We start from the raw sequence: 18,399 nt of genomic DNA, 5'->3' as shown, positions 1-18,399 counted from the left end.
AGTCCCGGCCCTGGTATGGGGCCAGACCCCCCAGGGCTTCCTCCCTGGAACCACTGTCCTCCTGCAGCCCTCCCTGGGCTCAGTCCTTAATCAGTCCGGCAGCCCCTTCTGGGCTAGCCTCAAATAGTCCCTCAATCCTGGTATGGGGCCATGACCCCAGGGCTTCCTGAACTTTTCACCCTTTCTGGCCCCAGCTGTTTTTCTATCTTCAGTCCCAGCAGCCAGCCAGGAGCTCCCTCTTGCTCCCTGGTCCTTGTTAGCAACTGATCTGTCCATGGTACTGCTGCTCCTTCAGCCAGACAGGAACACAGTCCTCATTCCTTCAGCTCCAGGCAACAACTACCTGACTCTGGCTCTGCAGCTCCTTTTGTATCACCCTCCTGGGCCATGATTGGCTGCTTCCTGCAGCCTCTCTCGTTGGCTGCTTCTCTCCCCCACTCCACAGCCTCTCTAGGCCAGTTGGAGGACTCAACTCCTCTCTGAGATGGAGTGTGGTAGCACCTGGAGGCCTTCAGCAGGGGCCCTCTGGGCCTAGTCCACCCCATCACAATACTCTTGACTAATAATCCAAGACTTCTGATCAGTTTCTTTTAGTTGTTCTTGCAGGAATCAATGGCTATGATTAGCTTTCTGGGAGGGAATACTCAACTATTTCAAATATTGCTACTGTGTCTTCAGCCCTGCAATTGGATCTGCATGAACCTGGATCAGACCTTTGCACCTCACCAGTGCCCCACTGAACTCAGTGGATCTCTACCAGGGCACAAGGTTCTGCCATTGTGGATCTGATTACAGGATCAGGCCGCAAATATCTCTGATAGAGTCAAGGCCAGCAATGTGTAAAATGGTCTAACACAAACATAAGACACTTTGTTTTCTCTTTTAAAACTGAATTTTAGTGCTCACAAAAGGTGCCAGACTGATAGTTCTAGGGACTGAAGTGTTGTTTTATCTACCCAATAGCCCCATGGTAAAGCAAGGTTCCCCATGTACCCCAACCCCTATCTGGAGGGATCATCTCTAGGATGAGAGCATCTGAGAAACTGCCAAGAAAAGTTCCTACTGTGGTGTTGTTTTTTGGGATGGGGCCATCTACCCACTAAGAACTGCTCAGAGACCCACCAATTCATTTAATTTAAGGGTTGATATTCTGCATGGTTCCAAGCAATTCTTGAGAGGTGCTAAGTTCCCTCAACTCTCACAAACGTCAGTGGGCATTGAGGGCACTCAACATCTCTCTGGAGCAGCTCAACATCTGGCTCACTGAACAGCTGAAAGATGGCATTAACATTCCACTACTATCCATCTCAACTGGATTTGAATCAATTCCCTTGTTTGTGAATGCCCACATGTCCCACTACCAGCCCCCCCGTATACTTTTACATGAGTCAATGGACTATTTTGTTGCCACTGTTGTCATTTAAAAGAATAACATTTTATTTTAAAATGTCATCATTATTGTGCAGCTCTCTGAATATATAACGAGAATGCTAATAGGCCAAGGAAGAAAAAAAGAATCCTGAAAAATGCTAGATAATGGAGAGGTAAAACATGGGGCTTACAATGGTGCATGGGAAAGATAAGCAGCAGCAGCCGCAACCAACCGTGGATCTCCATTTGCACCTGCTTAGTTTCTCAGAGCAATTTTTCATCTGAGCACTCAAGGGCAGATGCTGTTGTTGTAAATAAATAAATAAATAAATAGGTACTATGCTTTTCAATGCATGACATACAAAGAGCCTGTATTTAACACTAGTGCTATGGTATATAGAAAGCCAAATTACGATTAACAAATAAACTGGCCTTAAACATTTGCTCTTGCAAGTGAAAGTATATTCAAAAATAGTCGGTAAGAAGTACAGTATCCAGAGTACGAGCTTGTGGGTCAGGTTTAGACAACTATGAGTACTTTATCTTATGTACAGTAATGAAATGTGGGTATAAACCTATTTAAAATGTAATCACAGTTTCTCTCTTGAACCTGGAAGCTGTTCCTATTAAACATAGCTGTACAATGATGATTGCTTGTTACTACATGGTGGTCAGTAAGCAGCAGCATGTTAAGTTTATGGTGGCATATTAATGAAGGGGCAAAGGATGGTTCCTTCATTATACACACAACAGCTGTCTCTGGAGTCTAAACATCCTTCTTCTTGAGCCCACTGTAAGCATTTGGGTGGACAGGGCCTCACCTCTTCCTATATCAAAGGAGACTTAATGCTTCAGGAATTGTTTTTGTTCTTTAACTGCTATACTGAGAAAAGAAAAAAAGTTCAAATGACATAAGCGCAGCCTGTAACTTTTCAGTCTAGCCTGAGTAAGGAGTAATGTGTAGCTGTGCTGGTCCAGTAGCAGATCAGAGAACCAATGGGGACTCAGAGTCACAGTTCTGCCCCTGCTACATTGCTCTAAATTACTTCACCCCTTTTCATGGAGCAGCTTATTCCCCACTGAGTACCAAGGCAGCTACTGTGACCAGTAAGTAGCAGAGATGGATCCAGGGCTCCTGATACCCTCTACCTGTTCCTTTCCATTTTTTCACAGCAGAGTGGGTCAGATGAGTAGCCCCTGTTCTCCCCCTCTCAGCCAGAAAGAGACACAGTCATGAGGGCTGTAAAGGGGAATGGGGGTGGGGAGTGGACCTGGGACTTATGCCCTCTTACTTCCTTGCATGGCTGAATAAGAGCTGTGTCTATTCAGCCCATAGCATGTAATCAAGTGTACATTGCTACAATAGATGTATATTTTAGCTGCAGTGTAAGTATAATGAGATATTAATCTTATACTGAAAACTACAGTATGCACCTTCTGGACAGCTTTTGCATGAAATATTGGGGGCTTATTCTTATATTCCTAATACATTCATATCTTCCTTCTAAAATGATTAGCAGTCTTTCTGCACAAGGAATTCAGAATTGAACTATGTGGGCGTACAGATAGATACAGTGAGATGGGACAGCATCTTTCAATGCAGTATGCACTAATGAGAGACTTTTTTTCCTTGTAGGTATAATTCCAAATTTAATTTACGTTGTTATACCAACCATACCACTGCTGTTGTTGATATTAGTGGCCTTTGGTACTTGCTGTTTCCAGATGCTACACAAAAGGTAAATACTTTCAATACACTGATATGAAATTGTCTTACAATGATGAATTCAGGTTTCCATTAGCAAGCTCTTCAAACATAAAGAATGCTTACATCTCTCCCCTGCTTCCTTCTTAGTTGTGCTGTATGCATCTTGTTGTCCCTGAAAATCCAAACAACTTATTTATATCTGACAGCTGAAAATTCATGTTCATGGCTTTTCACCAATGAAAAGGCTCTGGCCTAATGTAGATCCACAGATCCCTTAAGACACACTATGCTGCCATAAGGAATTTTTCCACTTCCAAGGAGGACAATTTTTTCTGCCCCTACTGTTGCAATTTTCCCTTACTTCCTCCAGCCTGATCACCATCTATATTAGAACTGGTCTCTTGGGAATGACATTGGGAAGCTTCACTGACATGGAGTATGCACAAGAAGCACCCCTCTCCCCCAACTTTCTGCACAAAGGGTGAATTCTTCCCTGGCTGAATGGGCGTAAGTTGCTAGGAGAAAAACTTAAAGGGGTAGCAGCCTGATATGTCTTGATTCACTAGCCATCCAGGAAGAGCAAGAAAGACACCGCCAGAGCAGAAGAACTTTACAAAAACAAACATGTTTATGGACAGTGTAATTACCTGGATTCCAGCACTCAGCACTGAAATCACAGCAGCTAACATTTAAGAATGCATCTGTTTTGACAGTAGCAGTTAGCACTTTTGTAGCATATTGATTGGTGGTGGCGCCTCCCTCCTCCCAAGCACATACATATGACTGTGATGCTAGTACTTCATTGCTGGCACTCTTCTGCCCCTGAATGTCAGCTTTGGTGGGAGGGCAGGATCACTAACAACTCTGAGGACCCAGGGAATAGCCGATGGGAGAGTTTCGGCAGTAAAGTGGGGAGATGTTCCACATGGGCTTTCTTTTAGATTTTTTAAAATTTGGAAGGCTTAATTTTCTGTGTTTTGGTGGGGTTCAATTTTAATTCTACCTTGTGAAACAGAAAACAAAATAAAAGATAAGCAATTTCTGAAACGTTAAAAAAAATATTGCCCCAAATGAGAAACAATCTCCCGATATTTATATAAACTATCACTGCGGTATTCCTTGGCATCACACAGTTATTTAGTAAACGTACCCCTCCAGATGCATGAGGCCTACATTAGAATGTGTAAGGTATCCTAATGACGTGCACTTCCACACAAAGAAGTGGAAGATTTGCATTTCCCAGCCTCACCAATAGTAACGTGTCAGGCAAATCCATACCTCCATACAACCACTGTGATTCCAATGCTGACCAAAAGGGCCTTGGTAGATTCCATGAAGGTTGTGATGAAGGCCAGCCATCCATAACATTGTAAGGATTAGGAGATATATCTCACCTTGCATAACAGTGGGATTGGCCTTCTAGGTAAGTAGCATGGCAGGTACATTCATGATCTTTTTTTTTTTTTAGCAGCTCATTCTACACTCTCCGCTACCATGCAAAAGGTTCTAAAAGGCTGAGTTCAGGCCTTGCCTATCTTTCCAGATAGACCATGCAAGAATGTGAGTGTGTGATGCGTAGCCCGCTGATGTCAATGGAAAGACTTGTTGACTTGAGTGGGTTTCAGATCATGACCCTGAAACTGTAATAATTCATCCAAGAAAAGGACTTTGCACTTTCCAAGAGCTAGAAAGAGCAGAGCACAAGAAGTTGGGAACTCCAGTGCTTTATGTGAGGAGTTCTACCATGAAAGGAAGTTCCCAACTTACAAATGAGTCTCTTCTTCTCCCTTTTTTCTTTTGTGGGCTTTCATGGGAGGATGACCTTTCCTCTGAAAGGTTAGCTTGCTGTGGAGCCATAACCCATGGCCTTCCAGGACTTGCTTAGCTTGGAAGAACATGGGCAGTTTTGGATGGTTTGGGCTCTTCCAGGGTAGCGGTAAAGGGAAGCAGAGCATCTCTCCTGTAATTAGTAGCAACACTCAGCTCATTCATGCTTAGATGCTCTCCTTTTCCTTTCTTCCAGGGAAGCAAGGAGAAACTGCTTCACAGACCCATCTCCATTATCATCTGAATGCCTTGCAGAAAGTTTAAATTCCAACCTGGTATATGTCTCAGTTTCTATGATTGTATTTCACAGTCAAAGCAACAATTCCAGACAATATCCTCAAACTATTTACTGCTCCTTACTTAACATTGTTCGCAGAAATTGCATGCAGAGTCAGATCCTCTGCTGGTGTCAATAGTCACAGTTTCATGGAACCCACTGAAGATATACAGCAGCTGAGGTTCTGATCCATGGTATTTAGATATGTTGTACTGTAGAGTGCATATTTTTAACTGTTTTTTGGTTAGATGACTTTCCATTCAGGGTACCGCAGAGATAAATGAACAAAATGGGCTGGATTCACTAGTGTAAAACTGGAGTAAAGCTTGGAAGAATACAGCCCAGCTCCAAAACCCACTGAAGTAAATGGGAATCTTTTCAATTACTCTAATTACCCCCCTCCCCTTTGGGAAAAAATAAAAACCTGAAATATTTTGTCTGGGAACCAAAGCATTTGGATTTTGAACTGCTGCCACGGTGTAACATAGGCATTGTAGTTTGCTCCTATTCTCCTGTAAAATCTGGGCTTCCTGATCTGATATAATCTCCCAGGATGTACTGTTTCCCACTCAGGGGTGAGGGGAAGTGGTGCATCATGTCAGTTGCATGGTTGAGGTGCATCCTGCAAGTCCCAGCCCCAGTAGATCATGCAAGATGAAGTCCGGCTGGGGATCCCAGCCCACAGAAAAAAATGGGAACATGAGGTACTGTGGCGACATTTCAGAATTAACTTTTTCAGACTTCCATTTTTTGATGAAAAATATTTTTTTCCTGTAGAAAGTAAACACTTTTTATTACTCAATACCCCAATTTTCCAGGAAAAACCAATGTTGTTGGAAATTTTTTTGACCAGCCATAATTAGGACTTTTCTACTGTGGTCAGTTCATCGTTAAGGGTCTTCTCCAATGCCCATTGATTTCAGTAGAAAATGAATTAAGTCGTAAGGGAAAGATTTTGTCCTACTTGTTCATGTGGAAGAAAACCTTGCCACTGGGACTGCTGTCAGCATAAGGTACTGCTCAGCATAAGGAAGGGTGGCAAAATCTGAACCTAAACAATATAGTACAGCATGGACAATCTAAGTCTACAGGGAGACAAAATAATTTACCCTCCTTTCAAATATAATTTAGTGGTTTCTTTGCCTTTGCTGATCACTGTGGTGATGCATTTAGGCAGAGCTTGTGTATAACTTTATTGTAGGAGGAGAAACTACATTAAATCAATAACAGAGGCAACTCTGAATTAATGGATGGATGCAAGTCGGACATACCCTGACCTAGCCGCATCCTAAATCTGAGCCACAGGGGTATCAAATGAATTGAAATTATTTTATATTTCTATTTTTTAGTAAAGGAAGAACAAAAACCAGCCCAAACCAGTCCACATTATGGATTTCAAAGAACCCCAGGAAGGACAGTACCATGGAGGTATAACAATTTAATGACTGAAAACAAAGCAAAAACAATATTTGACAGTCGGGCTCCATTATAATGTCATCTCAGCACATTAGCTTGGAATGGCTTGAGATTGCAATGGATCAGCAAGATGAACTGTAAGCTCCCCCTTGAGGCAACTATTCCAATCATTTTTGTATGTAACATTTGATTATTAATTAAATGAAACATGTGACGCTAAATAAAGAAAGAGGATGTGTCTATTTTGCTAAGGGAAGTAACTCGGCTACAGCTGAGCAATGGAAGGGACAACGCATTTGAGGTTTATAGGCGGAAATATCGACAATATGTGTCAGTTTTAAAATTGTTTGTAGTAATCATTACATTTTTGTTTCCTGTGGTCCCTCATACATTCCACTTTAGTTGGTGTACTGTAAATTGAATGGACATAAATTTACAGTGTAACAAAATAATTTATCTTTGCATAAATATTTGATATAAATGGATTGGTCAGTTATTTATTTGCAGATTTTTCAAGACTGCTCTTGATTCTTTAGGCACAGAATTTATTTTTATTCAGTAGCTCAGAGACAGTTTCCAATGCTGTGAAATTGATCTGCAGTGGCAAAATTCAAGTATTCAGGAAAATCACTTGATGCTGCATAATGAGTACACTTTGCTAGCGGCTGGCCCTATCTTTTTGATACATTTCTCCAGAGTCGACATAAATCATTCTGCCAATCATAAGGTATGATTTAAATGCAGCCTTTAATAGCTATACTATTAATTTTTGTTTCCTTTGAAAAGACAAAAATGATAAGTATCACTGCAGTATAAAGTCTGAGATGTCAGTGAATATTTTATATAAAAATTATGCTTAAAATGAAAGTCAAAAGTTTATAAAAAACAGGAGCTAATAGCTTTTGCAAGTAATAATGCATTTTAGGATCACACAGGAAAACACATATTTTTAAGTAACATTGATATATTAATATCGATATTACAAGAAAATTGCTTTCTCCTAATATGCCATGGTGATACCTAAATAGGAGTTTAGGAATAACTCTGATGGTGTTACTATCTTTAAATTCTGTACTTTTAGGCATTTTTAATGACATTAATGTCCATGCTTTTTTATTTTGTCCTTGGTTTCACACCAATTATCTTTGTCCCTCATAAATATGGTGTCGTCTGTTAACTTGAACCAGAATTTAGAAAAACAGTTGGGTCATCTGTTAAATTTTGTTTCTTAAAGTTCAGAGGTAAGTTTTCCATTGACTGCTCTTATGATAAAGAAAAACGAAAAGCCCACAATAACCTCACAATTGCTAGTGCACATGTGAAGACATTCGGACACTCGACATCAGAATTAGCATTATTCCATGGGTTGTGCTTACTTCCTTTTCTGGATAACAACCCTCTTTTACAACTCAAATCATTATTTCCCTTCCTAATGTTATTTATACATCCTCCCACTTGTTGATAGTCTTCCCCATCTCTTGGGACCTCTCTCCTGGTTTCACTTTCTCCCCATCCATTACTTGACTTTTATCTTTAATTATTATAACAAAGAAAGCATGATCCTACATGACCTCAGAGTTCATACTTCCTACTTACCTGAAAGACAGCTGAACCCAGCTAACACAGAAGAAGAGAGAGATGTCTTTCCTGAGGATGCATGTTATAAACAATATTTAGAAAGACATGCAAGATTTCAAAGAAAGAACAACTTATTGAAGAAAATGGGGTGGTGATGTTGGGGAGAATGAAGACTTAATAAGTCCCAAATGGTCTCACTACTTTGCATTTCTCTCTGCTTGAAGTGACCACTTAAGGACATACCAATATCTATTGGGATCAACACAATGTTGGTGTCCGAGGAGGAGTTTCCACATGGAGGTTTGGAGAATGCAAGTACCTTTTCCTTTCAAGTTCTTTGGCCCACAGGGTAATGAGTAATGGGGAATGTTGGGCATTTAGCAGCAACAATAAGTCTGAAAAACTGTGTTGAAGGGGCAAGGAGGAGAGGGAATCAACAGCTAACACTTTGGTATGCGAAGGCCTTCAGGCCCCTGTATCTCAGAAAAAAGGTCCCTTAGACTGTGGACATAGTGGTAACAGGGATATTTTGTCCCAATAGTCACAAGTTTGTTATTCATCTGTATAGACTGGATTGGGGAGACGATGTGTTTCCATAAACCCTGTCTCAAGACATTCCATAACTCCAGACAAAAGGGCTAAAGGAACTTGAAAAATCATTTAGAAGCAAATAAAATTATACATAAATACAAATTGTGCAAAAATAAACTTAATGATGCAGTGGACCAGCACCTGGTCAGGATTCAGCGCTTGGCCAGGATTCAGATTCTTGGAGTGGCTCATGAGATTCCTTACATGGGCCTGAGTCTCTGAAAGGAAATTGTTTCCTTAGGGAAACCTGTAACTCTCAAAGCTCCCAGAATGCCTTCTTTTACAGGGATGATACTTTTATGCATCATATACACAAATCCCATATGTGTATAAATACTGTTCTTTTTTCTCTGTATTTTATTTTTTATTTTTAAAGTTAACTCTTTGGAGCTCACAGAAGGGGAGGGCAGCAGGTGGTGCAGGGAGTGAAGGACCAGTTGTGAAGCCATGGGGGAGAGAGAAGAACCACTTTTTCATTTGCAAAGAGAGTGCGTAGCAATTGGGCGATACCAATAGTTCCCAAGGTTTCCCTGGGCAGAAGTGCTGTCACCCTTAGAATCCTGCAGTGAGACTATTGGTAATTATATGGTATTTTCCATAGTTAACAGAGGAGATGCCATCAAAAGTCAAGCAGTTCTAGATATCCATCACCTCTGCGGTCTAAGCTGGTCAGAATTGAGGAGGGTAGGTTAGATATAGGAGTTGACTTACTGTGTCACATTCCATTCTGCTCAGCCCTCTCCAGCCTCTTTTGTCTTCACAAAGAGGCAGAGGGCAGAGAAACAGCCACAGCAGAAGAAGAGAAGAGAAGAGAAAGAGTAAGGATTCTATTGTTCTGAGGCTAGATGTTTGAAAACTTATGTCACCCCCTAAAGAAGTGCCTTCTCACTCCTCCATAATTGCCCTGGCCATTTGCCAGAAGCACCAGCCACAGCTCCAAAAGAATACTGTCCTACCAGTTCCTTGAATCAGTTAGCATCTCAGCAATGTGAGCCTGCTCAGGCCCGTATCTTCCATTTCTGCCTTTTTCACAGCTTCCAAGAGCATGCAAAATGACCTGAGATTTTGTCTAAAACAGTCTATGTTGCTTGCATATTTAAAGGTAGTAGGGACACAATATGATTTAAAGGCTTTATCTGTTATTTTAAGGGGTACTGTATGTGCATCAGAGTATCTGCTGCTTGCATTTGGAATTCAAAACTATGCAATGAAAAAATAGAAACATGTTGCAATGTTTCTGGCAAGCAAGTTTTCAAGCAACCAGGGCCTCTAACGATCTGGCTGTTATAAATCATTAATGGAGTAAAACTTACAGCATTTATGGTAACACGACACATAGTACTGTCCATTGTAAATTACACCAGTGATTAACTTTCTGAACGTGCATCTTCCACTGAATATAAGGACCTTAGAAAAATCGACAGTAAGAATCAACACCTTATTTTTTTTTTTTACTAATTGCAAATTTATTTCACATGATTTTAACTAGGAATAAAATTTTTTAAAACATTTTAATAATTGCTTCACTCACATCAAACTTTGAACTTGGTATAGAATGCCCTGTGTGTCTCAGGGGCTGCATTTCATTAGAAAGAAGAAAAGTAGAATCGGAATGTGGAAAAAACGTCCCACTATTAGTTGGAAAAGCTGGAGTTTTTGACTTTGACATTAACAATTTTTTCCCACATCATCTTAATGATTGATTCACAACCAAAGGGATAGCAATGGCTTGTACTTTAGCAATGATAGAAAGAAATTGTTCTTCTGCATATATTTTTAAGTCCATTTTGGGCAGCTATTCTCCCACAGAGGTGCAAGGATTTATGCTGGTAATGTCTCTTGGTGCTAAAGTTCTGAATTTTCTATTGATGGGAGAAGAGACTCCTTGGCATTACATTCTTTCATATCATGGTCACAGCAATTCATGGTTTTGTAATCCCAAAGCTAGATTAATGCCATGCACTTGGTTTGAGACTGCCTTTAAAAAGGATTGTGAAACTTCAACCAGCATGGAAATCTGTGGGTCCACTATGGGTAAGGTGAGCTGTTATAATCCTACTGCTATGCACTGATTATCTATTTGCTTCTTGGTGCAATTCATAGTATCGATTGTGATCTTTCACAGTCATTTTGTCCTGGTCGGGGGAAAGGGGTAGGATCTACTCGGTCACTCTTGCTGGATCACCTTGTACAGCAAGACATTCCAGAGTGGGCCACAGGCCCTTTTCACTGGAGAGCCCACACCTCTCACACCTTCCTTTTGTGGTCTGCTACAGTCAAATCAGAACGGCAGCACTTTAGACTGGCATAAATGATGTCACAAGGTGGGGGCAACAGAGGATCAGGCTGATTGTCTGGCAAGATTCCAGGCACAGTATAAGGCCAGACTGAGTAAGGCCTAGTGTTACTTCAGGTTAATACCAAGGAGTTGGGGGAGAGAGGGATGAGGTCTACGAGACTCTTATTCTGAAGATTTGATTGCCCTTGTTAATAGCTGTACTCAGTGATGGAAAGCACCTAGGCAATGGGCATCATTACATGTGTCTATATAAATAATTACAATTCTTTTAGACTTTTACATAACACCATGGAATTAATTAGATTTTAATTGTTCTATAGCAGGCACTAAGCAGAAACAAATGGAACATGTCATATTGTACTAGAATGATTACATCATTAGATACAAACATACATACATTGTGAGTACACAGTTATTTATGTTTACATTTAGAAAAAAAATCTTATTTTGAAAAGAACCCAAGAAATTAAAGCAGTCAGGCTATTTAATATTTTACACAATTGAAGTCCTCTAGTGGGTGATTCACCCTAATTGTTAAAACAAAACAATCCAAAACGTTCTTTTAAAGTCCCTTGTATTGATGACTGAAAGTAAACATGTGATATACCAAGCAGCAACTTGAGTGGCATGTTTATTTTCCTTGCAAAATTGTCTGAGGATGCTTGTTGTTAGATGCTTTTTGTTGGGGGAGGGATAGCTCAGTGGTTTGAGCATGGGCCTGTAAACCCAGGGTTGTGAGTTCAATCCTTCAGGGGGCCATTTGGGATCTGGGGCAAAAATTGGGGATTAGTCCTGCTTTGAGCAGGGGGTTGGACTAGATGACCTCCTGAGGTCCCTTCCAACCCTGATATTCTATGCTTTTAAGAGCATTACAGTTTATAACAGAAGAGTTTGTTTTTTGTGTGCACAACTGTCTGTCTATAATTAGATAACTTAGCAGTAATTTCCAGGATGTTTGCCAGAAATAATCATAAAAAACGGTACTCTGTTCATCCCTGGTGTAACTTCATTAATTCCAAAACAGGGACACCAGGGAAAAAAATTGGCTCCAGGTCAGTTTAGCCATTACAAAGCAGCTAGATTGATTTGCACACCATCTCCATGTATAAAACATATTCCAGAACTGTTCGTAATAGGAACAAAGGAGCTCTCATGATCTCATAAACAGTTAGGGTACAGCCCCATTTTGATGAATGGGGATTATTAAATAACATTCCCTATGCATTGAAATGGGAATGAATATTGGGAAGAAAAGCATAAAAACCCTGAAAAACTGTTCAAATGTTTGGCCTGGGATTAATAATTTATATAGCTGTTACTCAATAAATAGTGTATCCTGTGCAAATCACAGATTTTACTCCTTCTAAATCTTTGTGCAGGTTTCCATAATGTACTGGGCATTGGTATTTGTTCAATAATATGTCTGTAAGGTGGACAAATAGTAAAACAATATCTCATAGAGCTGTCAATGTAAAGTAGTAAGAACCAGTGGCAAAAAGAGACAACTGGGGCTGTTTTGAAATATTGCTTTCTGATATGATAGAGTTTCTTAATATTTAATGTTTTCCTCCCAAAAGTTTGGTTATGTCTAAATCTCATTTTGAATGACAGGATTTTATTCAGTTTCTCTCACCAGTAGCTTTGAATGCTATGTGGTATATTATAATCTTGCTTAGTATTTGCCTTTACATTCTATTTTTGTTTTTTAAATCAAGCTAACGTATGAATTGTTTTATCCAGTCCACAAATTGTGTGACTCGAACGTACACTCCAGGACGCTGGGGCAATGCACATTGATAGCCAAAGGATGTCACACCTGCCAAAAGCCACCTGTTATTGTCTTGACTCATCAGGGACCCTCCTGAATCTCCCTGCAATATTGAAATTCAAGAGTTAAAAAAAGAACTGCTCTTGATCTTAAAGTAACTTTGGATCTTCAAGCTGTTTTGCCTGTGTGTATCCCAGTTTTGGTGCACATGCTCCTGATGTGCCCAGAAGGGGATCCACATGGAGAAATACTCAAAAGAGAACACTATTTACTAAATTTTTTAACATAATGTGTGATCTTAAGCTCTTAGACACCTGTTAGTCGTGAACCGTATCAACCATGAAGCATAGTAGAACCCTTTGCATTAATTGTTTTACTTATCAACTTTAGGTTATATCCTCTTACCCTGCACAAATCCTGTATAAGTGGAGTTTGCACCGGGGACTTCTGAAAAAGGTCTGGGGGAATAAAATCTCTCTCTCAAAGGCTGAAGAGCAGCTGAAGAAGCTCTCTCACTGTCAGCAGCCTACAGGCTGTCTGCACTTGCTATATCCTTCCTAATTCATGGTTCTTTGGTCATTGATTACAACACTGATTTGTTGCGCTCTGTATAGTATTAAGGCCCCGCTCTTCCCTCTTCAGTGCGGCATAAGGGGAAACAAATAAAAGCAAAACAGGTAGGGAAAGCCTCACAAGCTTAAGGACTGTGGAGTGGAGCCAATGCAGTATGACCTCCTTTTTTCTGGGAGTCTGCTGTAACTCCGTAAAGGCAACTTCATTTGTCTTGCAGTTATGGGGCACAAGCCAGAAGCAGCACAGTGTAGATCCAGTGAGAACCACATTACATAGCATGCTCCCATTAGAATGTGATGAAAACTGTCAGCAAAAACAGAGAGTTCATGCTGCTAGAACTAAGAGTTCAAGCAGAACTAAGTGGAAGCTAGACACAGAATTCAGTGCTGCCTGCCTTCCCATAGAGAGGGAGTGCATTGTAGGCTGAGCTGGGGTGGACAATGGCTCCTTAGGAAGCTATGCTGCTAGAGGGCAGGAAGATCATGAGAGAGCAATTTAGTTGGGGATTGGTCCTGCTTTGAGCAGGGGGTTGGACTAGATGACCTCCTGAGGTCCCTTCCAACCCTGATATTCTACGATTCATGATTCTAACAGTGTTGTCTTGTCACAGAGAAGGGCAGCCCCTGCAAGTTGTTGGAGCTTCCATTTCTTGAGGATCCATGGGGTCTAAATGCTTGAAGGTAATGCCCCCTTGCTGCTCTCCATCCAGCCAGCCAAAGTCTTTCTTAGGCTTGTATCAGCTTGGTATTTAAGCTTCACACCTCACATTTCCACCCACAAACATCTCTTCCTCCTGAGGAGATTGCTGACCAGAAACTGTGTGAAGTTCAACATGTGGCACTTCCAACACCCCATATTGCTCTGTAGTGGGTTTTTTTAATATCAGAAAGGTTCCTTCGGACCTTAAAATATATGAGCTTGTAATCTTTGAAGCATGTATCTTGTTACAGTATGAAATATGTAAGGCTCTGAGTAGAAATTATATTCTGACAGCGAGTGGCTAGTTTTTAATGATCAGAGGACCAACCAGTGAGCTGTTCAGTAATTAGAAGGCATATAATATTAGCAATGCAAATGGGTTGTTTTTACTTACCTGACAGGAATCTATTCCTCCTTCATCATAGCCTGCACACATCATATTCTCTGTAATATTATATTCTGGCATCTGTTGTTGGCATTTCTCATTTGTTATAAGAGGGACCTCTGCTTCTTGCAATATGTTTGCAGTGGAACCTGATCAAAATAGAGAGTATACACAACCAAACTGATCAAAATGCATAGCATAAACAACAGCCATTATTCTTAGTGATTCAGAAATTTCACTTTCATTACACAGCACTATCGAGGGCCTGGGTTGCCACATCATTACTTCAGTTTATACCTCACTAAAATGTATCTAGGAACTTAAAAGGCCCTGGCTCACTATCATTAATAGATTTTATCCTTTGTGAGGTAGAGTATATTAACTCTATTTTACAGACGGGGAACTGAGGCAGGGTATATTATGTGACTTGCCCAAGATCACAAATTGAAATAAGGCTGAGCTAGGATTTGAATACCCATCTCCTGAGTCCCAGTCCAGTGTGTTGTGCACTAGGCCCCCCTTACTCCTCAGTCATTGGAGTTATTCTTGAGTAAACAGTAGTGAATGACATCCTGAGCTTTTATAATAGGGATGACCACTAAATTTTGTTTTTCAAATAACTTAATGAAGACCTCTAAAATAAATGAATATTACGATGAATGGATCTAAGGATTAATTAAAAATGTGGCTTTGACTATCCAGATTCTTTGAGTACATTGTATGATTTTCAGTTGGTCATTTGAACCCCTTACACTAATGTATGTTATTAATTATTAACCACAGTTTTATGGCGCAATTGTACTCTGAAAGTAGCTCAGCAAAAATGGCAGAGTTGTTCCATGTTTATTGCTCTGTGACACCAGATCAATAGGACTGATTTACAAATGAAAATGTAAATTCTCAGCTCTGGAAATTCAGCCTAGGCTCTAACAGTCAAGCTGTATTCTTTTCTCTGCATGCATCTTTACCAGTAATAATAATATCCTATGAGCCACATTCTGCCATCAGATTCCCCTGTGCTACCTCCTTGTCTCAGGACAGAATTTGGCTCCATCTGCAATAACAATCTCTGAAAAGTGGAAATCTGCTTTATTATGAAGTACAGTATAAATACATTTCAGGATGTGTTCATTTTTAAATGGCAATTTTTATTTTGGGTGGGTTATGTAAGGAACATAAAAATTGGTTGCAGGCTGAAATTTTGGCAAATTTTAAATTTTAAAATAATCATTTGGGACATTTTAAAATGTTTGCCACCGAAAACATGTACGTGAGAATTCTCTGTCATTGATGTGGTTGGATTGGGCATGGCAGCATGTATGTGTCATGGCCCACAAGTCATAAACCTGGGTTTCCAAGGTTTATAGCAAGGACTGACACCCTGGCGGGCTGTGTGCCAAAGGTTAAGCCCCCTGGTGGGCCGGGCCAGTTTGTTTACCTGCCGCAACCGCAGGTTCGGCCGATCGTGGCACCCACTGGCCGCAGTTTGCCATCCTAGGCCAAAGGGGGCTGCGGGAAGCGGCGTGGGATGTGCAGGCCGCCGCTTCCTGCAGCCCCATTGGCCTTGACCTAGGGGTTACAGTGGATTCTGCAGAAAAGGACCTAGGGGTTACAGGGGATGAGAAGCCGGATATGAGTCAACAGTGTGCCCTTGTTGCCAAGAAGGCCAATGGCATTTTGGGACGTATAAGTAGGGGCATTGCCAGCAGATCGAGGGACGTGATCGTTCCCCTCTATTCGACACTGGTGAGGCCTCATCTGGAGTACTGTGTCCAGTTTTGGGCCCCACACTACAAGAAGGACGTGGAAAAATTGGAAAGAGTCCAGCGGAGGGCAACAAAAATGATTAGGGGACTGGAACACATGAGTTATGAGGAGAGGCTGAGGGAACTGGGGATGTTTAGTCTACGGAAGAGAAGAATGAGGGGGGATTTGATAGCTACTTTCAACTACCTGAAAGGGGGTTCCAAAGAGGATGGCTCTAGACTGTTCTCAGTGGTAGCAGATGACAGAACAAGGAGTAATGGTCTAAAGTTGCAGTGGGGGAGATTTAGGTTGGATATTAGGAAAAACTTTTTCACTAGGAGGGTGGTGAAACACTGGAATGCGTTACCTAGGGAGGTGGTGGAATCTCCTGCCTTAGAAGTTTTTAAGGTCAGGCTTGACAAAGCCCTGGCTGGGATGATTTAATTGGGGATTGGTCCTGCTTTGAGCAGGGAGTTGGACTAGATGACCTCCTGAGGTCCCTTCCAACCCTGATATTCTATGATTCTATGATCCCTAGTTTATAGGAACAGCCATACTCCAGCCCTCCATCTGGCAGCCTGCTAAGGCTTGCTTACCTGGGATCCAAGAAGCCCAGCCCCAGTTTGAAGCTCTGCCCTTGCAGTACTTTTGGTGGCATCCCAGAGCAGCTGATTGGCCTGCTGGTCCAGCAACAGGCACAGGAAACAGCTGGGCTCCACCCTGTTCTGGACTGTGTGCCCTCCTGCTCCTGCTCCTCTGGCTTGATTTCCTGTCATGTGATTCATGGTTCTGACCTCCAGTTTGTCTTCTGACCCTGATTTCTGTCTAGTGACTCTGGCTCTGGCTACTAGGTCTGGCTGCCCACAACCCAGCCATGACAATATGGGATCTTCGTTAAGAACAGGCAACAACCCCAGAAATGTTAACACTGGGCCTAAATTTCAGCCTTTTGTCTAAAATGAGCCTAAATATTTTTTTAATTTTAAAAAATTTAGATAAACAGCCCTCCTTCGCTGAAGTTTCTCAACAGCAGACGTCCCCTTTTCTTTCCCCCACTTCTGACGAGCTTGTGGTATGGCATATGAACTGCCTGGTGCTCATCCAAACTGAACAATCAGATTTTATGAAAATGGCCTTCCTCTAGAGAAGGACTGGAACCAACTTCTTGCACCCAAATGCTCCTGAAGGCAGGGATGTTCAAAATCTGGATCTGAATTTTATCTCTCTCTGCATCCTCTGTTGCTTAGGCAAGATGGAATGAAGTGAAAAGCAGGATTTCAGCCTTAAATCTACAAAAACAAGGAAATGATGCATCCGATGAAGTGAGCTGTAGCTCACGAAAGCTCATGCTCAAATAAATTGGTTAGTCTCTAAGGTGCCACAAGTCCTCCTTTTCTTTTTAAGGAAATGATGGACATTTTTTTCCATATGAAGAGTACTCCATTATAGTGAATGGCAAAAAAAATCAGTCACAGTATATGACCTTTTTCGAGATCTTTAATGTCACAGAAGGTGGCTGAATAAAGAGCACTGGACTGGTACTCAGGATACCTTCGTTCTACCTGTGGCTTTGCCACTCAACTGCTGGGTGATATTGTGCAAGTCATCTCACCACTCTGTGACTCAGTTTCCCCACTTGCAAAATTATTATAACAACACTTCCTTTGTAAACCGCTTTGAGAAATACTGATGAAAGATGCTATTTAAGAGGCAGATATTACTATTACATACAAATCCCACCCACAAATATGTACAGGCAGCTCACATTGATTTCTATTGTGTGCACACAATCAGAAACATGATAATGGAAATCAAACTGGAAATAAGACATACTTTGTTAACAGGGAGGGAAATTAGCCATTGGAACAACTTCCCAAGCGATGTGGTAGATTTCCCATCACTTGAAGTCTTTAAAATGTAAAGTAAAAAATACATCTCTGACAGCAAACAAAGTTTTCTTCCTTATTTTGTGTGGTATTTTTAAAAGTGTGGTGACTCACCTTGATTTGTAGTTCTACCCCAGCCAGCAACAGAGCAATTAATTCCTGGCAAAAACTGTTGACTTGCTTCTGGTAAGCAAATAGGCTGTATGTAATCTGTGAAAGAGAAATAATTATTTTCAACTTGATTCCAGTATTCTGGTTTTTGTGATGTCAGTTAC

At 41.0% G+C, this 18,399-nt stretch overlaps 2 protein-coding genes across 7 annotated transcripts in view; one reads left to right on the top strand and one right to left on the bottom strand.

Moving 5' to 3' along the window:
* CHODL (chondrolectin) overlaps positions 1-7,677 on the top strand; it is a 47,893-nt gene extending 40,216 nt beyond the window's left edge. For 2 of the 6 annotated variants that reach the window (XM_043538336.1, XM_043538334.1), the window contains 2 exons: positions 5,103-5,181; positions 6,533-7,624. In XM_043538336.1, the coding sequence (XP_043394271.1) occupies positions 5,103-5,170 (68 nt within the window). In that variant the 3' untranslated portion in view covers positions 5,171-5,181; positions 6,533-7,624. The other 4 variants (XM_037889717.2, XM_007066663.3, XM_037889719.2 and 1 more) reach the window with 4 other exon arrangements.
* A 4,358-nt stretch (positions 7,678-12,035) lies between these two features.
* The window catches only part of TMPRSS15 (transmembrane serine protease 15), a 91,658-nt gene continuing 85,294 nt past the window's right edge, over positions 12,036-18,399 (bottom strand). The window contains exons 26-28 of the mRNA XM_037890756.2: positions 18,239-18,334; positions 14,502-14,641; positions 12,036-12,938 (exon numbers count right to left, since the gene is read on the bottom strand). Of these exons, the coding sequence (XP_037746684.1) occupies positions 12,783-12,938; positions 14,502-14,641; positions 18,239-18,334 (392 nt within the window). The 3' untranslated portion in view covers positions 12,036-12,782. The remainder of the gene's footprint in view (positions 12,939-14,501; positions 14,642-18,238; positions 18,335-18,399) is intronic.

Source organism: Chelonia mydas, chromosome 1, assembly GCF_015237465.2.
Source record: "Chelonia mydas isolate rCheMyd1 chromosome 1, rCheMyd1.pri.v2, whole genome shotgun sequence".
Lineage (NCBI taxonomy): Eukaryota > Metazoa > Chordata > Testudines > Cheloniidae > Chelonia > Chelonia mydas.
This window is presented reverse-complemented; position numbering and strand designations above follow the sequence as displayed.